The sequence below is a fragment of the Sciurus carolinensis genome, chromosome 4, assembly GCF_902686445.1.
Source record: "Sciurus carolinensis chromosome 4, mSciCar1.2, whole genome shotgun sequence".
Classification (NCBI taxonomy): domain Eukaryota; kingdom Metazoa; phylum Chordata; class Mammalia; order Rodentia; family Sciuridae; genus Sciurus; species Sciurus carolinensis.
In genome coordinates this window covers 4882052-4909980 of record NC_062216.1, presented here as the reverse complement: position 1 = coordinate 4909980, position 27929 = coordinate 4882052, and the positions used below count along the sequence as shown (strand labels likewise).

Below are 27929 nucleotides of genomic sequence, written 5' to 3'. Positions count from 1 at the left end.
TGGCAGCATCTGTCGAGCGTGAATATGAAGCCCTCTGAACTCCAACTGGAACCCGGGGAAGGACACCTGCATCTGCGGAAGGCGGCAAGCAGGCGGAAGCCAGGACGAGGCAGAAGCCATGCTCGCTGGCAGGCAGGCCCACAGCTGGGCATCTGCCCCGGAAGACCTCAACGCGCCTTGAATCAGGAACCCACCGGCGCGTAGTCACGGGAAGAGGGCCTTTGCTAGCTAGTTAACTTCAAGGCCACGTGTGTTCCATAAAGAACGTCTAGTGATGTCTGTGACGTATACATGAACATGAGTGTATAAACAAGCATGCATTTTACGCTTTCATATACTTAGTGAAAAGCCTGCAACTAGATGACCCAAATTCTCCACGGTGGGCCTCCCCCAACACACGGAAAGGAAGATAAGGCAAGAGACACATCCACTAGACACAAGCATACTTTTAAAATGCACTGAAACCAAGAGAAGGCTCGTTTTTAAGATAGTCGAGCATACCTAAAAACCAGTGGTTAAATGCACTCAGTAACAGAATGTGCCTGCAGTGAGAGAGCAAACTCACGAATGTGCACAGGAAGTGCCAGGGGATGGGGCTCAGGGTCAGGAGCCTGCCTGGGTGCACATGGCCCTCAGTAAGATCCCAAGCTCTGCAAAAAATAAAAGTTAAAATTTGTTTTTGGACAATAAAGCTACAAATGTTTTAGAGTTTCTACAAGTCAGAGTCCCTGGGAAAGAGATGCTAGAAAAGACAAACTGAGAGAAAGGAGATGAAGTATGAGAGGAGGGGCTGGAGGACACGGCAGCAATGAGAGCTAGAGACCAGGACTCCCGGGAGCAAGCCACCCTCGGCAAGCATTCCCAGTGTCAGAACTAGTTGGAGGTCCAGAGCTATATATATTAACATACTACAATGCATATCATGCAACACATGATATATAAGATGTCATACATGTTTCTTGACACTGGGGATCTATCCAGGGGAGCTTTGCCACGGAGCTACTCCCCAGCACTCTATCTTGACACAGGTCTATGTTGCTGAGGCTGGCCTCACACTTGCAATATTCCTGCCTCAGCCTCTGGAGTCACACAGGCAACAGCATGGCACACCTAATAGTTTCGCATTTTTGTCTATGAATCTCCACTGATTTTGAGCTCTCAGTACTCCTCACTACCCTCCCTGTCCCCATTTCCACACAACCTTTCAAATGCAGCTCAAGTCACTCCGCCTATGAAATGATCCTGAGAGCTCCAGGCCACTTAATTTTCCTTTATTCGTATTTTGTTAAAATATTTGCTGAGCATCTACTAAGAGCCAGAGATATGTTAGGCTCTTACTAGAAACAGAGCCACAAAGGGTGGCTGCACTTTGTGCTGGAGTGGAGACACCAAAATGTACTACAGAACAAGGCAGACCCCTGAACAAAGCAGGTTTTAAAAGAGCAGAAAAGGAGGCGAGAAGGAATCAGAGGTTCTGCTGTAGCCTGGGGCACAGAGAAAGCTCTTCTGAACGGTTGACCTCCAGACTCTGCAGAGCACAAAACAGCCGCAGCCCTGCTGGCGCGGGTGCAGAAGGGCAGAGCGCCCACTTGTGGGGTGGAGAGAGCAGACTACTTGGAGGGTGCAGGCAAGGGGGAGGGAGCAGCAGAGGTGGGAGCAGGGGACCAGCACCCACCGCCAAGACCAGGGACCCTGAACTGTCTGGCACAGGGCGGACGGCCGGGGACGTCACTCAGGGGTGGAGTGCTGGCCTCGCATGCTCAAGGCGCGGGGTTTAATTCCCAGCACCGCAAGGAAGCAACAGGGCCAGACAGTGATGTGGCAGACCGTGCAGGCCACAAGGTTTCTGCAGCCAGGACAAGCAGACATGGACAAAGGTAACCAGAAGAGCATGGCTGTTCCCACAGAACTTCGTCTGTGGTCTCTAGGACCTCAAAGGTCTAGGAGGAAAGAGACCGAGTTCTTTGGCAACCTTTACCACTGTTGTCAGCTCACGGTCCATCAAACCAACTGACCGATCCAACCCTGCTCTAAGCCACTTAATTTTAAGTCATTTTGCCTTGGGAGGATAAAACTCACGTTTGCTACCAAGCAACTCACGGCTGACGCTGAAGAAAGGGAGTGAAAGGCGACCAGCAGTGACCGGGACCAAGCACGGCCACACAGGGCTGGGGAGGCAGAGATGGGCCCAGACTCCAGGAGAGGAGGGGAGAGGAACGGGGGTCCTCCCCACACCCTCTTCAAGGAAACAGGGAAAAGGAACTTGAGCAAAGGACCACATGACCTGCCCTCAGACACAGAGACAATCGCACGAATTCAAATGCACTCCCAGCAAAAAATGATCCACATTTCAGTGCAGCTGCAAGTCGGTGGGCACAGGAAGTGTGAGGACAGGCTTGATAGAGGGGCCTGACCCTCAGCAGGGTGGCCTGCACCCGTAGGCCCAGGTACTTGGGAGGCGGAAGCAGAAGGGTTGCTGGAGCCCAGGGGTTCAAGACCAGCCCGAGCAACGCTGCAGCACCTGTCTCAAAGGAGCGGGGCCTGGAGAACGTGCATGGAGCACAGGTGAGCTATTTAGGCAGAGGACAGCCAACACTCAGGGCCAAAACCCAGGCACCCACCAGCCACAGCAGCAGCCCCAGGACAGGGGCTTGGAGGGCAGGGCACCAGGGACAGGAGGCTCACTCAGGGAGCCTGAAGACCAGGGCTGGAGGCTCAGCGAGCCACGAGGACCATGTCTGGGGACTCAGCGAGCCATCAGCTCTGGGGAGGCAGTGACACGCAAGCAGCAACAGGAGGAAACCACCCAAGGACCCTACAGACACAAAGGCAGAGGAGACGTGTCGTCGACACCCTGGACAAGAGCAAACGCAGGCAGTGAGGGTGGGCAGCCCTGCCACCATGGACACCACAAGTGGGAGGTGGCGCCGCCTCTGGCCTGAGCGGCCCGGTTGGCAGTTCTGCTTCCCCACCTGCCCGTCTTCAGGAAGTCCTGGGGATGGGAACCGAGCTGGCCACCGCCCAAGGCATCCTCCTAGGCGTCCCCGTGCTGGGTTCACGCATTCATGGGCAGGTTCAGCCTGACATGCGGGTCAGAACATGGCATGGACCAACTGGCCGCGTCATCAGTCACCACACCAGGGACATCGCGGATCGCGTGCCATTGGCGGGGACATCCTAGCTATCACAGGGAAGGCACTCTGGACAGTGGAGAAAAATCAACTGAGTGACATCATTACCCTGGTGGCAAACGCAGTCCAGAGACGCAGGAGAAATCTGGGATCTACCACAGCAGGGGCCAGGATCCGCACTAAAGGCAGGCAGTACCCCTAAGACAGCGATCCAACCAGAAAGAACCCACCCGGAAGTTCCAACGGATAAATGACAAGCTGAGGAAAGGATATCTACGACTCACACAGACGAAGGGTAACGCCCCTGATGTCGGAAGAGCACCTAGAATCTAAAACTAAGGTGAGAGGAAAATGGGCAAGGGCGTGAGTACGTGCTGCACAGACAAACACGCGCTCACGTCGGCCCTAGGAAAACGCCCGCTGGCGGCCACCAAGATCCGAGTCCTTACCCGCAGAGGCCAGGATCCAGACGCTGGAAACGCCGGATCTTGAAGACACATGGAGCGGTGGTTATCGACCGGGGGGAGTGCGAGGCCAGCTCCGCGCAGGGTGGCCTGTCACCTCATCAAGAGGTAAGAGCGCTCTTATCCAGCAACGCCACTCTGAGCGCTGCCTGCGTGTGACGTGCCGCATGTTCAAGGTCACCAACTGCAGTACCGTCTGTGAGGAAAGACTGAAAACAGCCTACGGGGAGGGGTTCTCTGCAACTTCAAAGACACGCTCAGGACAAAAACCTTCTCGTGTCCCCGTGTACACCCGCTCTCCCGCCACGGCTCTCCCACGTCCCCAAGCAGCCACTGCTCTCCCTTCTGTTGCTAGATGTCATCTGGCTCCTTAAAGACAAGGTCCCAGGCCTGGGCATGTAGGCCAGCCCACGCGAGCTCACGGGTTCAGCCCCGACACGGGCTCAGGGAAGAAGGCCACATAACGAGCGAGCGTACCGCCTGCACCTCTGGGCGGTTTCTGTCGGCCTGATGGCTTTGCGTTTCATCAACTTCACAGTGTGAGGTGACGGTTGATTCCTTTTCTGCTGGGTAGCATCCTACTGTGTGGCTACATCACACTACCATTTGTGTATCTGCTCGTTTGTGAAGGGCACTGGAGCTGCTGTCAGTGTTGGGCTGCTATGAATAAAGCTATGATGGGGGAAAAACAAAAAGAAACGCAGGAGGCAGAGCCCCTGCAACCAAGGCCCAGCCCAGGGGACGAGGAGACGGGACGGCAGGCTGCACCAGGAAGCACTGGGAACTCGGAGCACCCAGTTAACCAGGCCAGCTGGGGCTGTAAGACCCAGGGAAGAAGCCAGGCAGACCCGAACTCAAGGAAAAGGAGACGCAGACAAGCAGCGGGTGAGGGCTGGACCGGCCGTTGTCAGAGTAGGCAGGTTCAAATAAAAAATAAGAATGATCAAGAAGAGAGGGAACAAGGAACAGCGGACAAAAGATGAAGTCAAAGAGTCAAACCGGCTGAATAAAGGTACCCGAGGAGGCCCAGCATGCACACCACTGGAGTCCCAGGAGAGAAGAGCAATACAATGAAAGAAAGCAACACTTAAAACTATAATCCAAAAAAATTTTCAGGAATAAAGACCCGAATCTCTTGAAAAGGCCAACCAGTCGGGCACGGTGGTGCACACCTGTCATCCCAGCTACTCAGGAGACTGAGGCAGAAGGATTGCAAGTTCAAAGTCAGCCTCAGCAACTTAGCAAGGCCCTAAGCAACTTACCAAGACCCTGTCTCAAAACAAAAAGGGATGGGGATCTATGAACATTGATGTGACTGTGTCACTATGTATGCTGATGTTAAGTTCTCTGGGTATGGAAACAACCTAGGTGTCCTTCAACAGATGAATGGATAAAGTAAATGCGATACATACACACAATGGAATATTACTCAGTCATAAAGAATGAAATAATAGCATTTGCCTGTAAATGGATGGAACTAGAGAATATCATGCTAAGTGAAATCAGTCAGTCCCCAAAACCAAGGTCAAACATTCTGATATGTGGATGCTAACCCACTGCAAGGGAGAAATAGAAGTCCACTGGATTAGACAAAGGGGAACAAAGGGAAGGGATGGGTAGAGGAATAGGAAGGACAGTAGAATTAATCAGGCATCACTTCCCTAGCCTCATATTTGAATACACAACCAGGATAAGTCCATATCATGTACAACCCCAAGAACAGGACCCTAATTAAAATGAGTTATACTCTATGTATGTATAACTTGCCAAAATACATTCTACTGTCATATATAACTAAAGAATAAAATTTTTAAAAGGCCGGGGATGTGCTCAGTGGTAAAGGGTCCCTGGGTTCAATCCAGGGGCCAACCAGACTGAAAAGATCAGTTCAAAACAGTAAGCGTGTCAGACCATCAAGCAGGGGGAAGAAAAACATAACCTGGAGTTCCCAGGCAAAGAGCTCAAACCATCAGCAACGGAAGAAAGAATCAGACTGTTACGAGATGCTTCAGAAAGAACATTCTAGCTTCCACTTCTGCTTATTCCCAACAAACCAACGCTCGCAAACACATTCTGCACCACAGAAACAAACAACGGCGCGCTCTGGAAGTGGGGAAGGCAACCCTAAAGCAGAGCACGCATGGCCTCCTCTTCCTCGTCTCCACGGGCAGATGACGGCCACCTCTGGGGAGCGGTGGAGCTGGGCAGCTGGGGCACAGGAGGATCCGCTGTCACTCAGCTGAAGAGAGCAGGGGAGGAGGCTGGACGGCCAGAAGCCCCAGGGCACGAGGTAAGGATCCAGGGATAAAGAACCAGAGGAAGAACCTGGAGCTGAGAGTGCAGATCCCAAGCCCATCGCACCTCGAAGTGCGTTCCCGGCACGGGCTGACGACGGTTTGTCACAGTTAATCACACCTATCTCAAAACTGCCAGCAGAGGGGAATCCGAGGCTCCCAGGAAGTCACTGACTGGATCGTTACACATTATTCGTACGTGGATCAAACGGCCACATGGCACCCCACGATACGACGTTCCATTAAAAAGCAACCTAACCCAGCCAGTAAAATAGGATCACTCACCTCGCAACACGGCCAAGCAGGCCTCACCCAGGAACGCAGGAACGCAGGACAAGACCACGCGCCCACCCACCTCGACAGCCAGGACAGGGACGTGATCCTCGAGGGCCCTGGGAGGCACTAACGCCATTTAATGAATCAGGAACAACCACAAGCCAGGACAGAAGGGAGCCGCTTGCTCAGCCTGCAGAAGCACCGCGGGGCTGGGGCGGGGCTCCCTGCTGCAGCGCTTGCCTGGCCCCTGGGAGGCTCTGGTTTGATCATCGGCACCACATGCAAAAGGTACTTTGTCCACCTACAACTAAACAAATTAAAGAAAAAAAATCTACAAAAAACCGATGGCCATCGTCAAACTCGGAGACTGAAAGTGTCTCCAAGATCACACCCATTCAATACCGTGCTAGCAGTTCTAGTGAGGGAAATTAAAGAAAAACACAAAGCAGCCAGAATGGAGAGAAAGCAGAATTATCTCTGCTTGCAACGACCCAACACTGTATATAGAGTACTCCAAGGAACCCACAAAACACTTCAAACTAATAAGCAAGTGTAGCAAAGCTGTAGGATGTAAGACCAAGAGACAAAAACTGGGTCTATACTCCAACAACCAGAAATTCAATAATAATGTTAAGATGACAATTTCATTTACATGAAAATGACCAAAATATTTAGGACTACATTTAGTCAATGGAGTGTACAATTTGTACACTGAAAACTACAAAAAACACAGAGCAAAAAAGTACATCCTGTTGGGTGTGGTGGCTCACACCTGTAATCCCAGTGGCTCAGAGGCTGGGGCAGGAGGACCACGAGTTCAAAGCCAGCCTCAGCAACTCAGCGAGGTCCTAAGCAACTTAGCAAAACCTGTTTCAAACTAAAATATAAAAAGGGCTGGGATGTGGCTCAGTGGGGTTCAATGCAATTTGAACAATGCATTTGAACAGATGTGTCTCCAAATAAAAGACCAAGCATCCCACTAAAACCTGCTCAGCATCAAGAGCCATTAGGAAACAGACCTCAGTGACGGGAGACAGCTGCCTACGCAGACTGCCATCAAGAGCGGGACCTGCATGGGCGAGGAGAGGGAGGCGACCTCCACACGTGCTGTTGGAACGGGAAATGGGGCTACCACGCTGGAAGACAGTTTGGTGGATCCTCAATGAGCTAAGCACGCCTGCGGTCCCCGGGAGCCAGCAGATACACACGTACCCACGGAACTGAGAGTGGACCTGGCAGGAAAGTCCACCACAGACGCACACAGCGGCGCTGTCCCAGCAGCCAGGAGCTGTGGGAACCCATGTCCGCCAGGCCGTTAGCGTGAGCGGCTGGACAAGCCACACACCGCGCTGGCCACACGAGGCCGAGTCCCCACACACCGCCACACCAGCACTGTGCTCAGTGAAGAGAGCCCACCCTGACAAGCCAGAGCGTGACATGTCCAGAACAGGCAAGTCCAGGGGCGAAAGGTGGGTCCGCGATTCCCGGGGGGAGGGAATGAGGCGTGACTCCTAATGGCGCAAGCCTTCTGAGCGGATGAAACGCTCAGACCTGGAGGTGGGACCAGGACTGGAGGGGTGTGCACTGCACAAGGCGAAAGCACGGGCTCTGGCGCGCATTCTATTTCAAATGAAGAGAGCCAGACGATTATGAGTATGAAGGAAAATAAACCGGAAACAGATCTTCAGGAATGAATGAGGACCAAAGAAACAGTGCACATGTGAATAAGAAAGACATTCTCTCTTAATGTGCTCAAGATACAGACAACTGTTTAAAGCAAAACTGACAACACTACCTTGTAGAATTCAGAATGTATACACACACGATCCACAGGAGAACCTCAACACAAGGCAGGACGCGCACTACCCAATTCCTGTGGCTGGTAAGAAGGGAGTAGTTTGAACACCCCGATCTGAAAACTTGAAACGTGAATCTTTAAGCACCGATGTAATAATCAAAAAGATTTGGATTTTGGAACACTCCAGGTTTCAGATTTTTGGATTAGAGATTTTCAAAGTCCACACAAATATTTCAAAATCTGAGACACTTCCCGCCCCCAGCACTCTGTATATGTAAAATTTTAAAAATTTTAAAAAAGGCTATGGATGCACCTCAGTAGTAGAGCACCCAGGTTCAATCCCCAGTACCACAACAGGTGTGTTGACTCTAAGCAGATTTAAAGAATATACTGTAATCCTTAAAGGAATCACTTTATTTAAAAAAACAAATAATGCAAAGAGCTATAGCTTTAAAAGCCAACAGATCAAATAATCCCAAAGAGGAAAGGGACGGAAAGGCATAAAATGCTTGCCTCTTCCTGCTCAGAAGGTCAAGAATGTGATGTCCAGGGGGCGGTGAGCACCCCAACACCCAGATCTTAGTCTGATGATGCCCCACTCAAAGGAGCCAGGGACCTGCGCAGGTGGCCGATCCCTCAGCTGGGGTAAGGCAGAATGAGACAGACCCAATCATCTGTGGCAGGCAGTGAAGAAGGGGTCCAAAGGGGGACACAGCAGCAAAACCCAGCTCGAAGCTCCCACTACCCAGACGGGATCAATTTGAGCATCAAAGCATAAAAACGGTAAGTCACTGAAGAACAGGCATGTGCGGGTCAGGACTGCTCGATCCATCAACAAGGAGGAAGCAGGCCAGCACTGAGGGTCCACCTGGAGAACAATCGCTAAGAGTCAGAGGCAGGACTGGACCGAGAGTCGGCCACGATGCTGCACTAGAGGGCAGGGACACGGGAAGGTGTGCCCAGGAGCAGAAGGCCCGTCTGCCCCACGGGGACACCTCCCACCGGCTGCTCGAAACCATCAATGGTGTGGTGGCCACGCCTGCAGCCCCAGCTACTCGGGAGGCTGAGGCAGGAGGATCACAAATTCAAGGTAGCTTAATGAGACTCTGTCCCAAAATTTAAAAAAAGGCTGGGGATGCACCTCAGTAGTAGAGCACCCAGGTTCAATCCCCAGTACCACAAAAGCAGCCATCAGTGGGAAACGCAGACTCTGCCAGGTGACCACAGGTGACCGGCAGGTGGGGCACTCTGGGAAGGGTACACTTCCCACCCCAAGCACTTAGTAGCTTCCAACTATCCGAAGCTCGGACGAACCAGCGAAGAGCACCCATTTTAAACCAAAGGGTGGGGAGTAGCCTTCGCCCACGTCAGAAGTGACCAACCATCCAGCAGGAGCTGGAGACGAGCTCAGCACAACGTCCCTGGTCTTGGACGGCAGGGAGAAGAGCAGCCCGAAGAACACCGCTGGGATCACGTGGCAGGATTCTTAGCTCACGAAGGACTTCTAAGACACATCTTCAAACGGAAATTCCAAAACACTTTCAGAGGAAGTGATTCTTCTGCTATGGTGCCCCTCAAGGCACCGGAGTACAGCTTGGTCCCCAAGGGGCACTACTCGGAGGCGGTAGAGGACCTGGGCCGGTGGGGCATGCCCTCGGCTGGACTGTGGGACGCCAGTTCCTTCCTCTTTTTTGCTTTGGGCCATGGGAGTTCACCCGGCCACATGCTCCCGTCCCAGGCGGTGTCTGACCAGGGGGCAAAAGCCATCGTCCCCAGTCCCATCCTCTGCCTCCAAACCAGGAGCAAACAGACCTCTCCCAGTTAACATCTGCTAGTTTATTAATGTGAGGCTGACAACACTTTCATTTTAGTTGTGATTTAGCTTCCCGTGACTGCTTCTCCCAAAACTGATCACGCTAAGTCCTCCATAAAACATCCCCCGTTAGAGCCACACAGTGTCAAAGCAGGTCACAAACACAGCAATAAAGCCCCAAGCCCTTCACATTCTCACTAAAGATACACTCACTTGCTGGGTCTTCCAACAGTTAGAATCCATCTGTCTCGTCCCTACTCTATCCCCTTATGTGGGCACCCAAGGTAGCAGAGCACAGCAGCCAATTCCCATCCTTGGTGAAGGATTCACTGGACAAAGACCTCTGGAGAATGCAAAGCCACAAAGGTAAAGGAGACACACTGCTACTTTTTTGTTAGAAACCAGAGCAAATTTAAGGAAAGCCTTGAATACGGCCCGGCTGTGGGGCAAGGCCATGTGAGGCCAGGCTCCAGGACTGCGGCAGAGCACGGCTCTGGAAGCCCCGAGGAACCCCCACTTTCAATCAGACTCACTGGTCCCTTAAACTGGCCTGAACACACAAGTACCATGATTTGAAGTGTACTTGGTCTTTGTCCTCAGTTCCTGCAACAGAGCCCCTAAAACCCCGAACATCCCCAAATGAGGAGTCTTCTGCTATACGTAATGGTCCTCGCTCAGGAGGCCTGAGCTTGTGCAAGGACTGACCTGGGGTGGGGCCCTGGACAGCTGGTCCTGGGAAGACCTGGCGAGCACTAGAGGACTGGAACTTTCAGCCCACCCAACACTGCCAGGAAAGGGAGGGGACTGGAGATGAAGCCCTGCACCGCTTGAGCAGGAGTCTGACGGGTCTGGGCTGCTTGTGACCTGGGGAGAGCTGGCACGCCTGCGCAGACAACCCCAGGCCTCGCCCTATGCGTCCCTGTCGGGTGCATCCTTTAGAGTAAGACAATCACGGAAAGCAAAGCATTTGCTCGAGTTTTGTGAGCTGTTCTAGAAGTTGGCACACTTACAGAGGCAGCCAGGGAGCGGGAGTTGTGTGGCTAGTCAGAAGTGGCAGAGGCCCCAACGTGCAATTTGCATCTGAGGTAGAGGCGACCAGCCCCACCTGGTGCAATGCTACAGAAGGGAACCAAACACAGGACACCCGCCCAGGTGCTCAGGGGCTGGAGAACGGCTTGATGCGTGAACCCCAGGCAGCTAGTGTCAGCAGCAGTGTTGTGTGAGACCAGAGAGAGACCAAGCATGCGTTTTCCCAAACGTAAAGCCTGTCACTGGAAAACAGTCCGTAAGGCAGGACCACTCAAGGCTACTCAAGACTCTGGGAGGACCCGACCTTCTAAAGATTCTCCAGAACCAGGCCGCAGGGCAGATGGGCCCCCAGGGCTGCAGCCACCAGGCTCTGCCACCCCCACTCAGCACTTCCCCAGGTCACAAGTTCTTTGAGGTCCCTCACGTCCCGGGACCTCCGGGACCTCCGGAGCACCTGGGATACCTCTCTGCTCCACTGCTAAAGGAGGAACTATTTCCGGGGTAAGTGGCCCAACACAGAAGGGTCCCCCTGTGGACTCGGGTGATGGCCATTCCATTCTCGGCCTCCCCTTGGCTTCAAGCTCTCCGGCCACACACTTTCCTTCCAAACCCAGTCTCTCTGCAGCAGAAACCACCCCTGGACCTGCCCAAGAGATTCCTTCCACCTGGGACCCTACAGCCTCTCCCTCCCCACCTCCTGAGCTGGGCTCCAGGACCTCAGAGGCCCTTGGTGGTGGCTGCCTGGCAAAGCCCCAATCCTAGTCAGTGCAATACCCCTGCTCCCTTCTAATTGAGGGCCACTGGCAAACTACAGTCCCACTCCCCTGGCCTCATACCCGCCGTCCTCAAGTGAGCCCCGAGTGCAGAGAGCTAGTGTAAGACCTTCTCTAGCCACACTCCCGCCCTGTTCCTAGACAGCTATTTCAAGTGTTCTCAAACCCCTGAAACCGTTTACTCTGCCCTCATGCTCAGGTGGAAGTTTTACTTCCTGTCACCAAGAAAGCAAAAACGAAACCATTTCCAGTGCACACCTATGATCCCAGACTTGGGAGGGTGAGGTTGGAGGATCAAAAGTTTGAGGCTGATCTCAGCAAATTAGCCAGACCCTGTCTCAAAACAATAAATAAAAGGGATGGGGATATAGCTCAGTGGTAAGGTGTCCCTGGGTTCAATCCCTAGTACCAAAAAGAAAAAAATTTAAAGTAAGAATTTCCACAAGTCCTGACTGCCATATCTACTCACTTAACAGCAACTGCCCAGAACATCTGCATTCCCTCCTGTCCTTAGGAGGGACCCGTCCTTGACCCTGCCCACCCACCGAGGTTTCTCTTAGAGCCTAATGCTCAGTCCACTCAGGACACCTGCACTGGTTAACAGCGCCTCCTGCCACAGCATCACCGAAAGCCCGCTTGGACCTCTGGCCTTCCCCTGGACAGGGTACGTGGTCATCATGGCAGGAGCTGGCCATACACTCAACCCCTGAACACCCAGCACACCGCTGCCTCGGGCTTAGGCCACTAGCCCTCTAGACAGTACTGGTTTCACATCAGACCCATTTTCAGCTGCAGAAACTGAGGCTTGAAGATGTTAAACTGTCCAATAAGAGGTAGAGAAAGAAAAAAAAAACTACCTAGTTCCACAACCCATGCAAACATCGGTCTTAGGTTTCTACCAGGACAGATCACATCAACGTAAAGCAGGAGTGCTACTTACTTTTCCACCCAGAGCACGGACACCAGCTTCACACCTCTCTTCTGGGCTTTGTCCCAAGTGCTCTGGTACCCATCTTTGAAAACGACATGAGTTACGTGTTTGTTCAAAGTCTTTGAAACCTGCAGACAAAAGGCAGAAAACAAAATGCACCTAAGTGTTTACTCAATTTCTTAAGGGTAATTGGTCAAAGAGGATGCTTTAGTCAATATCTGTCAAAATAAAAAGGTTCAAAGCCCCTACCGCAGTGTCCATTCTGACTGTCGACACACTGACAGACGTGCGCTGTGGCCACCAACGCCACCGGTTATCATGCGCCTGCCCGCCGCTTACCTCTGCTCCCCGGATCACTCCAAGTGTGCCGGAAAGAACTGAGTCACAGCTGCAGAAGGGCAAGGGGAGAAGGTGGCCCCAGGAGGCCCACGCACCCAGCCAGCCACGGAGAGGGAGCCGTCAGACAGCAAGGCTGCCCCAGAGCCGCTGCTCCTTCTCCAGGGAGACAGAGTGACAGCTGGGACAGAGACAGGAATCGCACATCTAAGATCAAAAGCACTTGGTATTTTCAATCGCAGCACTCCTGATAAGACCGGATTCTTCGGAAGGGATCAGACTTGGAGGGTCTAGAAATTAAAGAACTTCTACATAGACACTGGGCAGTGCAGTTGAGAAAATCTCCCCGAGAGCAGGGCCCACAGGAGGCAGGAAGGAGGTGAAGGAAACACAAGAAGCACAGAGCTAGCGGGACCAGCATGGGAAGGCACCGATGGAGAACATGGAAAAGCAGGTCAATATGGAAGACAAACACACCTGCTACCGGGTTGGGGCAACCCAGGAGCCTGAAGAAATCACAAAAGAAAGAAAATTTTCTCAAACTAAAGGACGTGCGTTCTGATCATGAGGACGCCCCCAGGGGCCCAGCACCTCGGTCAGCACGTGGTGAGGAGTCGGCAGGCTCCCCTACGCCAGGAGTAAAGAGCCAAGGGGTGACAGGGCAAAGCAGGTCCCCGTCAACGATGGGACACACTGTAGCAATCTGGAAGTGAGGGAATCATAAGAAAGCCCCGAGGGGAAAACGCTCACCTGCCACCTTATAATCAGCCAAAACCCTGCCGGACTGAGCAGCTCGGGCAGGTCCCAACACCCGAGGCAACAGAAACAGGCCTGTCAGGTATCCTTTCCAGAGGCGGGAGACCTCCACGTGTTGTGTGTTCAACTTAAGGAAGTAAGACCTGCCTCGGGCTCTGCGGTTTCAGCTGCCCCGTCCACTGGCACTGCCCAGGCTTGGGGGTCCCCACTCTGACACACTTCTGAAGGTCAAAAGCAGGCAAGACCACACAAGGTCAAGGTCTCTGGTACCTGGGCTCATCACCTAGGCACACCTCTGACATCATGGAAGGGGGCTCCATCCGGTGCACGAGGCAAGAGGGACAGAGACCGCACACGACTCTTACTGCGCTATACTGAGGATCCTTCTACTTCCTTACCATTGCTGCGAATCTTTTAGTACGCTCAATTAGTACACTATGGTAGGTGTGCACATACGGGAAAACCGCAGTCCACCGGGGGCCTGGTGTCATCCGTGGGTCCAGGCAGCCCCTTGACCCCAGGGATAAGCCGGTTGCTCAACACCAGAAACATGAAAGCAAGGATAGGCAAGAGCCAACGCAGCCTGGACGGGGGCCGCAGGGCCCAGACTGTGACTCCTCCAGGTCGTCACAGTCAACCTCACACCCTGCCCATCAGTCCTTTCAACAGGGCACAGGCATTAACTTCTACCAAGGGGGAGCTTGCCACGCATCGGGGACAGCTGGGCTGAGATTTCAGGACAAGCCTGACCCCAGAGGGCACTCAAGCACTTGGGGCCATTTCCCCAAAGGCCTTTATCAAACTGAGCAGCACTTCTACACGCCTTTTAGGAGGTGAAGCTGGTGAAAATTGGAGTACAAGCCTCAGAACAGGAGATGGGGTCTAATGAACCGCCCACCTCCGGCCGAGGTCCAGTGGCTACACGGAGGAACAGGTGCTGACCCACGGAGCTGGGAACTCCAGAGTCCCACGTTCTGCTGCACGGGCCAGACGTCTCCTCTCTCCAACACAGGCGGGTTTTTAGAGATGGTCCCTGATTAACCATGGGTGCACTTACATTTTTTCAACTTCAAGATACACAAAAGGGGTACATATCCAGTAGGAATCCTTCTTTGAATTTTGATCTGTGCCCTGGCTAAAAACAATGCTCTGGCAATGCTGGACAGCTGCATGCGGCAGCAGCTTGCCACTGACCACCTGATCACCAAGCTGGCCTTGTCCTGCAGTGCAGTACTAGACGTATTTTTGGCATAGTCTTTTCAATTTACAAAGGGTTTATCAGGACAGAACCCCATCGTGGGGAGCGGTGTGGAGGGAGGAGATCTATAATCCAATTCCCCTTCATGCAAGCCTGTTCTCAGCCCTTGATCCCTTGCTCCACAGGGTCTGGTTAGGGTGGCCAAACAGGGCCCCTCCCCCTCTATGCCCCAGGCACCCTCTTCCCCACCCTAATCCTGACCCTTCCCTCAAAGGTCTTCCTTCTCACATTGTAATTTATCCTCTTACCCAGTCTACCAGCTAGCCTCTCCCAAATGACAAAAACCAAACACTTAGTTCACAGCAAAACTCCCCAGGAGAGCAGTCTATGTTCACCGTGGCCATTTCCTCAAATGTCAATGCCTGGACCAATCTGGATCCCCTTTACCCATTTCACAGAAAACCGTGCTGCTGAGTTCAACCATTATCTTCTAGTACTCAATCTAAAGTATGACTCGCCATGTGGCCTGGGGATACAGGCCAAGTGTGCTGGAGGCCCTGGGTTTGATCCCCAGCACGGAGGGAAAACTTTGAATTGTTTGTGCCATCTTATGTGTCCTGAGCCTCTGTGGTGTCTTCACATTCCATATTTATTTTATTTATTTATTTTTTATTATGTACTGGGGATTGAACCAGGGGCACTTCACCACTGAGCAACATCCACCGACCTTTTTATTTTTGAGACAGGGCCTCACTAAGTTGGCCAGTCTGGTCTTGAACTTGGGATCCTCCTGTCTCAGCCTCCCAGGAGGCACTGGTATTATAGGCATGCCATTGCAATGGTCTCAGATTCCATCTCAGAACTCCTTCCCTCCTTTGCCTTCAGCAGGGCCCCTCTTTCTACCAACACTCCTCTCTGCCCTGGGTGTCAGCCGGGCCACTTGCCTCCAGTGCTAGGGCCACTTCCTTCAGCACTGCTCCTCCAAGCCATGTGAGTAGGACGGCCTCCACACTTGTGGCTTCACCTGACCCCAAATCTTGTCTCTACCCTTCAGCACACGTTCGGGGTACATACAAGCATCTACAAGATGTTTCCAACCTGCCCAAGTTCACAACCTTTCCCTCAGAAACCCGTCCCTTCTCCTGCATCCTGGGCTTTAGCAGCCCCGTGCACCCAGGATGGACGCCAGGACCCAGCTCTCACTGACTGTGCACCCTACACCCACTGCCCACTAGACCAGCTGTTCAGGATGACTGCTGATCTCGGTGCTGCCTATGTTGGTTCTCCTTCCTCCCGCCGTGTCCTTCGTGTTCTGCGTTATCATGCCCGATGTAAGAAAAGGCAAAGGCCAGGCACGGTGGCACAGGCCTGGAATCCCAGTGGCTCGGGAGGCTGGAGCAGGAGGATCTGGAGTTCAAAGCCAGCCTCAGCAACATAGCAAGGCCCTAAGCAACTCTGACAGACACGGTCTATAAATAAAATATAAAAAAAGGGCTGGGATGTGGCTCAGTGGTTAAGCACCCCAGGGTCCAATCCCCAGTACAAAAAAAATAAAAAAGGCAAATGCATCTCCTTACATCTCAGAAGACTGTCAAACAAATCAACAGTAAAATAAATTCTTACCTTTGCCCCCATATCCAGGAGTTGGTTGGTAAACGTTTTTGAGTAATTTTCTGTCCCACTGGAAGACCACACCTCAACATAGGCCACAACATCTGAAGACACAAGATGCTCACATGAAATACACATTGGTAGTTTCAGTATCCCTTACCCAATAGATTTTGCTCTTGTTCTATTTATATTAAAAGGTTAAAACTTCATAATAGCATCAGTGCCTAACTCTTTGGCACTCAAAATTTTAAACAAACGCTTTTCCTGACATAGTCATATTTTACATTTCTAACACTGGATGCTCTTCCCAAATTCCTAAACAAGGTTTCATTATTTCAGAGCATGAGTCAGCTTTCTGAAAAGGGTCAGAGTCTAAACATTTTAGGCTTTGAGGAACCAAAAGTATCTTCCAACTATTCAACTTCATGATCAAAGCAAAAAAATAAAAAGTCACAGATGATGATAATGAGTGGGCATAGCTGGGTTCTAACAGAATATCATGGGGAAGTACATTACAATTTGATATTTTCGTTTGTCATTTTTTCTTTTAAATCACTTAGAAATGGCAAAATTTTCCTTAGCTTTCAGGTCCTCCAAGAACAGACAGTAAGACTGGCTTAGGGAATAGTTTATGGATCTCTGTTCTATCGGATAACTTCTAAAAATCTGATGTTTTACAATATTCAGGTGTCACTGGTAAACAACTGTGAGCCAAGCAAAAGTAAAGTCAAGTTCACTTAAGACACTGAGTGGAATTAGGAAAATTACCCCATCTGATTAGAGTGTATGTAGAACAACTGGTCTTTGACTATAAGGTCTTCATGCTACAAGCCTTCTCTCCAGTGCCAAGCTACAAGCATCTGGCCACGACCTCAGTCCTCAGCTCTTGCAAGTGTGCAGCCAGCAGCGTTAGGAGCAGCAGGTGAGGGTCACTAGAGCAGCTGAGGGGCTCGCCCTGCGGACTCTGCCAGTCCAGGAGCAAAGCAAAGGTGCCTCGACGCCCCACGCTCTAGCCTCTCCACTTGCAAAATGGGGTCAGCTGCTGGGATCGGAAGAAGGAGACGCCACAGGCGCACACGCCTGACTGTAAGCTGTTACTTTGGATGTTAAATCAACAAGTCAGGGAGGTGGTGTCATTTCTTTTCCCGGTTGTAAAACTGCCAACGCCCCTAGAGTCACTGGGTCACTCGGAGGCCTGAGGCTACCTGGGAAGGCTGAGTCTGAACCCTTCCCTCCACTCGCCTCCCCACACAGGAGCCGATCCCGACCCTGCACCGCGACCTATCGCGTGCAGGTCGCCTCCGGGGGTCCAGGTGGGGGGAGGTCGTCAGAGGGAGGGGACCAGCGGGGTATGACACTGGTGGGGGGCTGGACAGGAGAGAGCGTGGGTTGGAGAAGGGGCAAGCGCAGAGGGATCGGGTGGAGAGGGGAGGAGGCGCCGAGGGAGGGAGCGGACAAGCCGAGAGGGGAGCGGGGATGGAGGGGCTGCTCCCCGCAGGTCCCCAGTGCGCTGCGATCCACCCACTGCGGCGCAGGTCGGCGCCGCGCGCAGGGAGTGGGAAACCCTCACCTTTCAGGAAGGCGCCCCCCGGGGCTCCGGGGGCCGCCATGTAGCGCGGCGGATCGCAACCGGGGAAACCGCGCGTGGCGAGCCGACGGGCCGGCACTGGGCATGCGCGGGCCGAGCACCGCCCCCCGCGGGTCCGCGCGCCCGGGCTTCGCGCGCAGTGCGGGGCGGAAGGAGGGCTGGTCCCGCCTCCCGGTCTCCCGGCCGCGCCCAGCAAGCGCGCCCTCCTGGAGTGGCTGGGCGCCGCCTGGGTGGATTCAGGAGTCCCAGCGCCGAGTTCCCTGGGTCCCGGGCTCCGACAGGCACCCCGCGCCCAACGAGCGCGCCCTCCTGGAGTGGCTGGGCGCCGTCGGGGTGGACTCGGGAGCCCCTGCGCCGAGTGCCCTGGGGCCCGGGCTCCGACAGGCACCCCGCGCCCAACGAGCGCGCCCTCCTGGAGTGGCTGGGCGCCGTCGGGGTGGACTCGGGAGCCCCTTTGCCGAGGGCCCTGGGGCCCGGGCTCCGACGGCCACCCCGCGCCCAACGAGTGCGCCCTCCCGGAGTGACCGGGGCGCCGCTGGGCCGGACTCGGGAGCCCCTTTGCCGAGGGCCCTGGGGCTCGGGCTCCGACGGACACCCGGAGACTCCAGGCCACGGCTGCGTGGGTGGCCCTTGCCCCTGTGGAGCTCTGCAGCGCAGCCTCCTGAGCGGAGGATGGCGGGGCAGCGGGAACCGGTCGGCCCCACGCCCCCTCCTTGAGGCGCGCTGTGTGTCCAGGCCTGGGGACACACTGGGGCTGGGAGAGTCTTGCTTCTTGATGAAGGTCTCCGTTTAATCCCCCTGAAACACGAAGGTAAAGCACCTTATTTTAAAAAGGAAGGAAAAAAGTTTGTAAAAACTTCCTTTGCCAATGACCTCAATACCATCTTCCTTCCATCATGGATAACATGTTCCGTTCCCCTTAAAAACTAAAGGCCTCCCCTATAACTGAGTGCTTGTGAGTAGGTTTGGGAGATAGGTGCTCCCTTCCTCTTAATTGTCTCAACCTCTGTTTCCGTCAGAAGAATCACAAGCTTAGTTATCCAGCTGGTCTCCCTTGTACAAAATAGAACAGGAGCTCCCACTGAGCAACAAAGCAGAACGGTGACCTTGGTAAGGAGGGAACAAAGACAGGATAGGGAGGAGTCTGATCAGCTAATATCCCATTATGTTTTACAAGTTAAAACAGATGGAACTTTTGAGTAGAGGCCTAAGGCTACCTAGCACAGTTGTGGAGAAGTTGGATAATCTTGCTTATGCACATGGTAGCAATGAAGGGTCAAAAATGTGCAAGCAAAACATCACATCAGTTATTAATGATACTAATTTAATCTTAGTCTGCTCAGGACTGTGGTAACACAATACCATCAACCAGGTGGCACTTCTCACAGTTCTGAAGGCTGAAGTCAAGAACAAGGTGCCTGTAGATTCAGCATCTGGTGTAAGGGCCTTCTTGCTGTGTGTATCCTCCTGATGAAAAGGACTAGCTAATGCCCTATGCTATCTTACCTGTCCCATAGGTGATGGCTTATTATCTCAAATTAATTTAGGTCGTTTAAACTTGAAGCAGTACTTCTGCAAAACATTAATCAGGCAGCAGGTATAGAGTTTTCAAGGAAAATACAAAATGGAATTAGCAACAGTAAAACATTTGGTTTGTGTAATAGCTATCTTGAATTTTGACTGAGCTATACATATATCCCCTGTTTGACAAAAAAACCAATCTTGAATATAACTTTAAGCTGAAGTCTGGCTTATTTTGGAGGCATTCTGACATGCAGCAGGGTGGGAGGCAGAGCCTTATCTCAGGTAAAATGGGGCTCTTCACAAATCTTAGGTAAATTGTTCTAGTTCTGAAGTTGATCTTTGCCTCTTTCTTAAATGTCATTTTAAGAAGTTTACATATGTTGTTTCTGAGTCTATGTGAATGTCAGTTAACACAATGACATTACATCCAAAACATAAATCAAGGAATAGCTGAGAGAGCTTTTAACTTTCCTTTTGTGTGGCAAAGTGGCAAAATGCTTTCATGTTTCAGGATATTAACCTTAAATCAGGCTCTAAGGGTCCTGTTATAGAACATTAAATGATATAAATAAATCCCCAGTACTATTTTTATTGACACAAAGAGGGGCAAGAGCAAAGAGAAGAGAAGGTTTGAAGATAGAGAATCTCTACCAACTTGCTGCTGCGGTGACAGAAATTGTATAAGTCCCATTCTCCGGCCAAGAGGAGTGAACCTGTGAGGTTGGAGATCTGGAATCAAATGGAGAGGCCAAATGTTTTTGAGGAGACAGTCAAGGGGGTGGAGGTGGCAGAGAATTTTAGACTGGGCAGAGCCCGTGGGGAGTCCTCAGGAGCCCGGAGAAGGGGAACAGGAGAGGAAGAGGCGTCCCCACAGTCTTTCCAATTTCCCATGTAGGAGCAGACCATCACTGAGGGTCTTCACTGTCCCTGACAGGTCTGCGGCCCAAGCCAAGGGATACCCTAACCCAGTGCTGGGGTTTTCGGAGAGGGAGAGGGGGTAGAGAGAGAGAGTTAGAGAGTTCGGGGCCACCGTAGAAGAGCTCTGAGGACTCACAGCCAGTAGAGGGAAGGCTGTCCAGAGTTGAATTCTGTGGTGACCGAGAAGGTCAGCAACTGCAAGAGGCAGAAACACCCTATGGTGGGTATTGGCCAGGGAGGAGGGGGCACGGTCAAGGCGGCTTGATCCCCATGAGGGGAGAGCCAGCAGGCAGTGACCATGGATCCCATCCCAGGTTTCATCACAAAGACTTTCCTACCCAGTCACACGTTCTTCTCCCTTCTGCCTAATCCAAAGTAATGGTCTTTAAGTGAATCTGTAATGATTTCACAGAAGAGCTACCTTCTGGAAAAAGTTTTTTTCTTCTGTAATTAGTTAAAATGCTACATGGTTTACATTTTAAAGACAGAAAGAATTAAGTTTGACCTCATGTTTGAAGCAACATACTAAAGTTAGCTTAGGTTTAAATTCTTGATGAACTTGTACACAATGCATCCATTTGGATTCTCAGGGGAGAGCCAGGAAAGCCTTAAGGCTTTATGGGAACATGCTTTTTTCTTGCCAGGTGCTTGATACTAAAGAAAAACATCTTTTCCCCCGTCTGCTAAATATATTTTCTACCTAGAACCCTTTATTTTTCTTTCCTAAATGTTGACCCCCTTTGTTCACATTCTGAAACAACTCTTATGAAATTTCTGAATTTAGATAAATGACTCCATTTTAATAAGATGAAATGTTTTGTTATGTACAGTACTCTAATTGAAACACAGTTGAAATTTTTGAATCCTTTTGTATATAGAATTATACCTGTTAGGACTTAAGTCTTAGTAACCTTGTTTTTAGTGATGACACAAAGCAATTTTTTAAAGAGTTAGTATTTTAATTTTGTAGATTAATCAGATGTCTCTAACGAACACATTTGAGTAATCCCATATGTGTCAAATCTAATTTAAACAAGATATCAGACAAGTGTATTGAGCAGTATCTACCATCTCTTTCCTGTTGAAGAAAAGTTCTAGAAAAAATTGATTAGACATTTTATAGACATCAACATTTTATTAATTTGACCACCTGGAGACTTGTGAGATAAGTAATTTCAAAGACATTTCACCTTCATTTGTTTACCCAATTTTATCTGGATCCATTTTTAAATTTTAATTTTATGAGCACTCGTGTCAATTTTGTTATCATATACATACATACACAACATTAGACAACACAAAATACAAATAATACAAAAGCAAAGGCCTGTAGCCTTTTATAGGTGAATCTCCATTGCAGTGTAACAGATGTTCAAAAATAACTCTAGAGTTGAATAAAAAATAGAACTGATCAAAAAAACCATTAACCTTAACCTAGGTATGCAGGATCAAAATTGCGAGCTTGCAAAATATAGCATTTAAGAAAAACAAGAGTCCTAGAAGAAAAAATGATAATGATTATTAATTATAGCATGAGAGAATCAGAAAGAGAAAGGCAGAGAGACGGGGTGAGAGGGAGTGAGGAGAGAAAGAGTTTGTGTGGCAACCCAGGAGAAGTTTAAAATGGACACTTTTTTTTTCTTCCATCTCAGGTTGGTCTCTCGCTGAGCCAGCTGCAGTCTACATTCAAATGTAGGCATCAGCAAGGCTAGGCAGGGGAATTGCCTAGAGCTTTTTCACCCTTTTTCCTGGTTGGATGAAGTCGGAGGAGGAGGACAGATTAAGGGGGGAGAAGAAGCCAAAAAGAGGTGTTCAGGTTTGCAGGAAGAGCAAAGATCAGGTTTAGTGAGCAAGAAAGAAAAGGTTCGAAGATAAAAAAATCTCTTTCCACTTGTCTGCTTGCTCACAGAAGTTGTGTAAATACACAAGAGGCCGAGGACAAGGTGAAGGGGTTTAAGATTGTCTAGTAGACACCCCAGGGACGAATCTGCCAGCATGGAAGACCCAGATCCCATGGTGGAGATGGATACAGCTGAGCCAGTGTCCAGGGCATCCTGAGGTCACAGACGAGTTGGCTGGAGAAGAGAAGGCAGCACAGTGGTGGGGTCGTAACTCGATCATCAGTGTGTGCCAGGCAAAAGCCAAGAGAGTTGAGGACCTGACATCAGGATTTTCGAGAGCAAGCGCAAGGAGGAGCCTCAACCCTGAGAGAATCGCCACCGTAAAGATCAGGGACCCACCCATCAGATAAGACCATCTTAGGGGACCGGCCATAACCGTAAAAGTCACGGCTGGGGGAACCCCCACTCCTCAACTGCCTGAAGTGTGTCAGATGATCAATGGTCAGGTCTCGGGTCAGTAGAGGAGTGTTGAAGCCGACCTAGGGGAACACTCGCCAACCTGAAGTCAGTGGTGGATGTGGAGGAGAGCATCCAGGCGAATGGAAGGTGAGACCAGCATCGTGGGGTCTGGGGCATCAGATGGGATTCCACTCACCTAAGTGTGGTAGAAGAGCCCATCTGAGTCACGTCACCAATGAAAAGTGAAAAGTGCCCACAACAACCACTCTGGATGCGGGATCTCACGCAAGAGATTTTATTAAGTGGACAGGCAGAGTGTCCATGGGGTGAGATAGAAAATGAGAGAGAGAGTGAGAGCAAGAAAGAGTGAGAGTGAGGAGGAAAAAGAGAGAGAGACAGAAAGGTGGTGGAGTTATTCTTAAGTAGTCGAATTTCGCAGGCTGATAACAACAGACCAATGACTGACGAGAATGTTCACAGGCTAACAATCTGGACCAATGGCTGCCAAGAGTATTTGCAGGCTGCCGAGTGGACCAATGGCTGGCTAGGATGTTCTCAAGTGGACAATCTGGGTTGTAAAATGGTGTGTGTGGGGGGGTCAGCTGATGCCAATAGGGGTCACCTGATCAGACAATGGTAATTGGAGAACAGACAGGCCAGATGTGAATCAAACAGAAAATTTTATTGGGATGGCTCTCGGGTGAGGTTTGTTGGTCCACCAGGGTGGGGGCAGAAGAAGTCACATGTGGCCCCGAAGGGGTGGTATTTTATAACCCGTGTCCTCCTGGGATTGGCTGGGGTCGCTTGTCAGCACCTGATTGGTCACTCCTTTGGGCACACAGAGGCTGCTCGATGCCCTGCCCCCATCCAGCCGCCTTGAACTGCCCTAACAATTCCTACAGACCTCACCCCCACCTCTCACCATGTTCCCTTTAAAAGAAGAAATGGGAACCCCCAAACTACATCTGCTCTCAAGATAGCCGCATCCTCCCTCGGAAGTGTACTAAATAAACCTCTGCCTCTGCGTCTGATGGGTGTGTGCTGACATTCTTTTAGTTATTTACTTAAATTTTAGAAATTTGTTCTAATTAGTTGTACATGACAGTAGAATGCATTTATACATTTTGATAGATCATACATAAATGGAGTGTAATCTCTCATTTTTCTGATTGTACATTTTGTAGGATCACATGAGTCATGTGGTCATATATGTACATGAGGTAATAATGTCTGTTTCACTTTACTATCCTTGCTACCCCCACATCACTTAGCATGATATTCTCCAATTCCATCTGTTTACCATAAAATGCCATAATTTCATTCTTCCTTAAAACTGAGTAATAATCCATCATATAAATACATATACAACATTTTTAAAAATCCATTTATCTGTTGAAGGACACCTAGGTTGGTTCCATAGTTTAGCTATTGTGAGTTGAGCTGCTATAAACATTGATGGGGCTGTGTTAGTATAATATGCTGATTTTAAGTCCTTTGGGTATAAACCAAGGAGTGGAATAGCTGGGTCAAATTGTGGTTCCATTCCAAGTTTTCTGAGGAATCTCCATACTGCTTTCCAGAGTAGCTGCACCAATTTACAATCCCACCAGTAATGTATGAGTATACCTTTTCCCCACATCCTCACCAACATTTATTGTTGCCTATATTCTTGATAATTGCCCTTCTGACTGGAGTAAGATGGAATCTTAGAGTAGTTTTGATTTGCATTTCTCTAATTACTAGAGATGTTGAACATTTTTTCACATATTTGTTGATCGATTGTATTTCTTCTGTGAAGTGTCTGTTAAGTTCCTTAGCCCTTTTATTGATTGGGTTATTGGTCTTTTTGGTGTTAAGTTTTTCTTTATATATCCTAGAGATTAATGCTTTATCTGAGGTGCATGTGGTAAAGATTTTCTCTGAATCTTTAGGTTCTCTTTTCATATTATCAATTGTTGAGAAAAAGATTTTTATTTTGAGTCCATCCCATTTGTTGATTCTTGATTTTACTTCTTCTGCTTTAGGGGTCTTGTTAAGGAAATAGGACCCTAGGCCGACATTGTGAAGATTTGGGCCTACTTTTTCTTCTAGTAGATGCAGGTCTCTGTTCTAGTGTCTAAGTCTTTGATCCACTTTGAGTTGAGTTTCATGCAGGGTGAGAGAAGTTTAATTTCATTTCATTACATGTGGCTTTCCATTTTTCCCAGCACCATTTGTAGAATAGGCTATTTTTTCTCCAGTGAATGTTTTTGGTGCCTATGTCTGGTACGAGATAACTGCATTTATGTGGGTTTGTCTCTGTGTCTTCTATTCTGTACCATTTGTCTACATGTCTGTTTTGCTGCCAATACCATGCTGTTTTTGTTATTGCTTTGTAGTATAGTTTGAGTTTAGGTATTGTGATGCCTCCTGCTTCACTTTTCTTGATAAGGATTACTTTGGCTATTCTTGGTCTCTTATTTTTCCAAATGAATTTCATGATTGCTTTTTCTGATTCTATGAAGAATGTCATTGGGATTTTAATAGGAATTGTATTAAATTAGTATAACACTTTTGGTAATATGACGATTTTGGCAATATCAATTCTATCTATACAGGGGCATGGGAGGTCTTTCCATCTTCTAAAGTCTTCTTCAATTTCTTTTTCTTTTTCTTTTCTTTTTTTTTTTTTTTTTTTTTTTTTTTTTTTGGTGTTCAGTAGTCTCTTTTGTTAGATTGATTTCCAAGTATTTTATTTTACTTTATTTTGAGACTATTTGAAAATAGTTTTCCTAATTTCTCTTTCAGTGGATTCATCACTGATATATAGGAACACATTTAGCTTGTGGGTATTGATTTTATATCCTGCTACTTTGCTGAATTCATTTATTAGTTTTTTGGTGGAATTTTTTAGATCTTCTAAATATAGAATCATGTCATCAGCAAATAGTGATATTTTGAGGTTTTCTTTACCTATTTGTATACTTTTAATTTCTTTCTTCTGTTTAGTTGCTCTTGCTAGAGTCTCAAGGAAAATGTTTAATGAACGTGGTGAAAGAGGACATTCTTGTCTTGTTCCACTTTTTAGAGGAAATACTTTCAATTTTTCTCCATTTAGAATTATGTTGGCTTTGGGTTTAGCATATATAGCTTTTATGATATTGAGGTATGTTCCTATTATCCCTAGTTTTTCTAGTGTTTTGAACATGAAGAGGTGCTATATTTTGTCAAATGCTTTCTCTGCATCTATTATATAATCTCATCTTTAAGTCTATTGATGTGATGAATTATGTTTATTGATTTCCATATGTTGAACCAACCCTGAATCCCTGGGATGAACCCCACTTGATTGTGGTGCACGATCTTTTTAGTATGTTTTGTATACAAGTTGCCAGAATTTTACTGAGAACTTTTTCATCTATGTTCATCAGGGATATTGGTCTGAAGTTTTCTTTCCTTAATGTGTCTTTGTGTGGTTTTGGTACCAGGGTGATATTAGCCTTATAGGATGAGTTTGGAAGTGTTCCCTCCTTTGCTATTTTATGGGAAAATTTGAGAAATATTGGTGTTAATTTTGCTTTGAGGATCTTGTAGAACTTGACAGAGGATCTGTCTGGTCTTGGGTTTTTCTTGTTTGGTAGACTTTTGATGGCATTTTCTAAGTCAATACTTGAAAATTATCTGTTTAAATTGTGCATGTCCTCCTGATTCAATTTAGGTAGGTCATGTGTCTCTAGAAATTTTTCGATGTCTTCAATGTTTTCTCTTTTATTAAAGTATAAATTTTCAAAATTGTTTCTAATTATCTGCTATATTTTAGTTGTGTTCATTGTGATGTTTCCTTTTTCTTCACATATTTTATTAATTTGGGGTTTCTCTCTTTTTCTCTTCATTAATATGGCTAGGGTTTATTAATTTTATTGATTTTTTTTCAAAGAACCAACTTTTTGTTTTGTCAATCTTTTCAATTGTTTCTTTTGTTTCAGTTTCATGGATTTCAGGTCTGATTTTAATTATTTTCCATCTTCTATTTTTTTAAATATTTTAATTGGCCTTCAGTTTTTTTAAAATTCATTTTTATTGTAGATAATTGGAATACATCTTGTTTCTCTGTTTTGCATGAAGTAGAGGCATATTGTTTTTGTAATCATACATTTACCTAGGGTAATAGTTTTTGATTCATTCTGTTATTTTTTTCTCCCCCCCCCCATCCTCTTCTACTGTTTTTAGTGTTTATTTGTTCTTTACTAGGACTTTGAGATGCAATGTTAGGCCATTTATTTGTTGACTTTTTATTCTTTTAATAAATGAGCTCAATGCAATAAACTTTCCTCTTAGTACTGCCTTCATAGCATACCAGAGATTTTGGTATGTTGTATTGGTATTCTCATTTACCCGTAAATATATTTTTGATTTCATCCTTGATTTCTTCTACTATCTCTTTGTCGTTCAATAGTGTATTTAGTCTCCAGTTTTAGAATATCTTTTATTTTGAATTTTATTATTGATTTCTAATTTCATTCCATTTTGATCTGATAGAATGCAGGGTATAATCTCCATTTATTTATTTATTTGTATTTACTAAGAGTTGCTTGTAGCATAAGATATGGTCTATTTTAGAGAAGGATCCATCTGCTGCCAAGAAAAAAGTGTATTTACTTGTTGATGAATGAAATATTCTATATATACTGTTAAGTCTAAATTATTGATTATATTATTTAGTTGTATAGTTTCTTTATTTAGTTTGGAAGATCTGTCCAGTAGTGAGAGAGTGTGTTAAAGACTCCCAGTATTATTGTGTTGTGGTCTATTTGATTCTTGAAATTGAGAAGGATTTGTTTGATATACATAGACGCTCCATTGTTTGGGACATAAATATTTACAATCATATGTCTTGCTGCTCTATAATTCCCTTCAGTGATATGAAGTGTCCTTCTTTGTCCCTTCTGATTAACTTTGTCTTGAAGTCCACTTTATCCAATATGAGAATAGAAACCACTGCTTGTTTACAGAGTTCATATGAGTCTTATTTTTTTCCCCATCCTTTCACCTTCAGTCTGTGGATATCTTTGCCTATGAGGTGAGTCTCTTGGAAATAGCATATTGCTGGGGCTTGTTTTTTAATCCAATCTGCAAGTCTATGACTTTTGCTTGATAAGTTTAGACCGTTGACTTTCAAGGTTTTTTTTTTTTTTTTTTTTTTTATTGAT

At 48.4% G+C, this 27929-nt stretch overlaps 1 protein-coding gene across 2 annotated transcripts in view; it reads right to left on the bottom strand.

Moving 5' to 3' along the window:
* Positions 1 to 18114, bottom strand: part of Mcph1 (microcephalin 1) — a 191047-nt gene extending 172933 nt beyond the window's left edge. For both annotated transcript variants that reach the window (XM_047549261.1, XM_047549262.1), the window contains exons 1-3: positions 17981 to 18114; positions 16423 to 16514; positions 12519 to 12637 (exon numbers count right to left, since the gene is read on the bottom strand). In XM_047549261.1, the coding sequence (XP_047405217.1) occupies positions 12519 to 12637; positions 16423 to 16514; positions 17981 to 18020 (251 nt within the window). In that variant the 5' untranslated portion in view covers positions 18021 to 18114. The remainder of the gene's footprint in view (positions 1 to 12518; positions 12638 to 16422; positions 16515 to 17980) is intronic.
* Positions 18115 to 27929: the final 9815 nt, after the last annotated feature.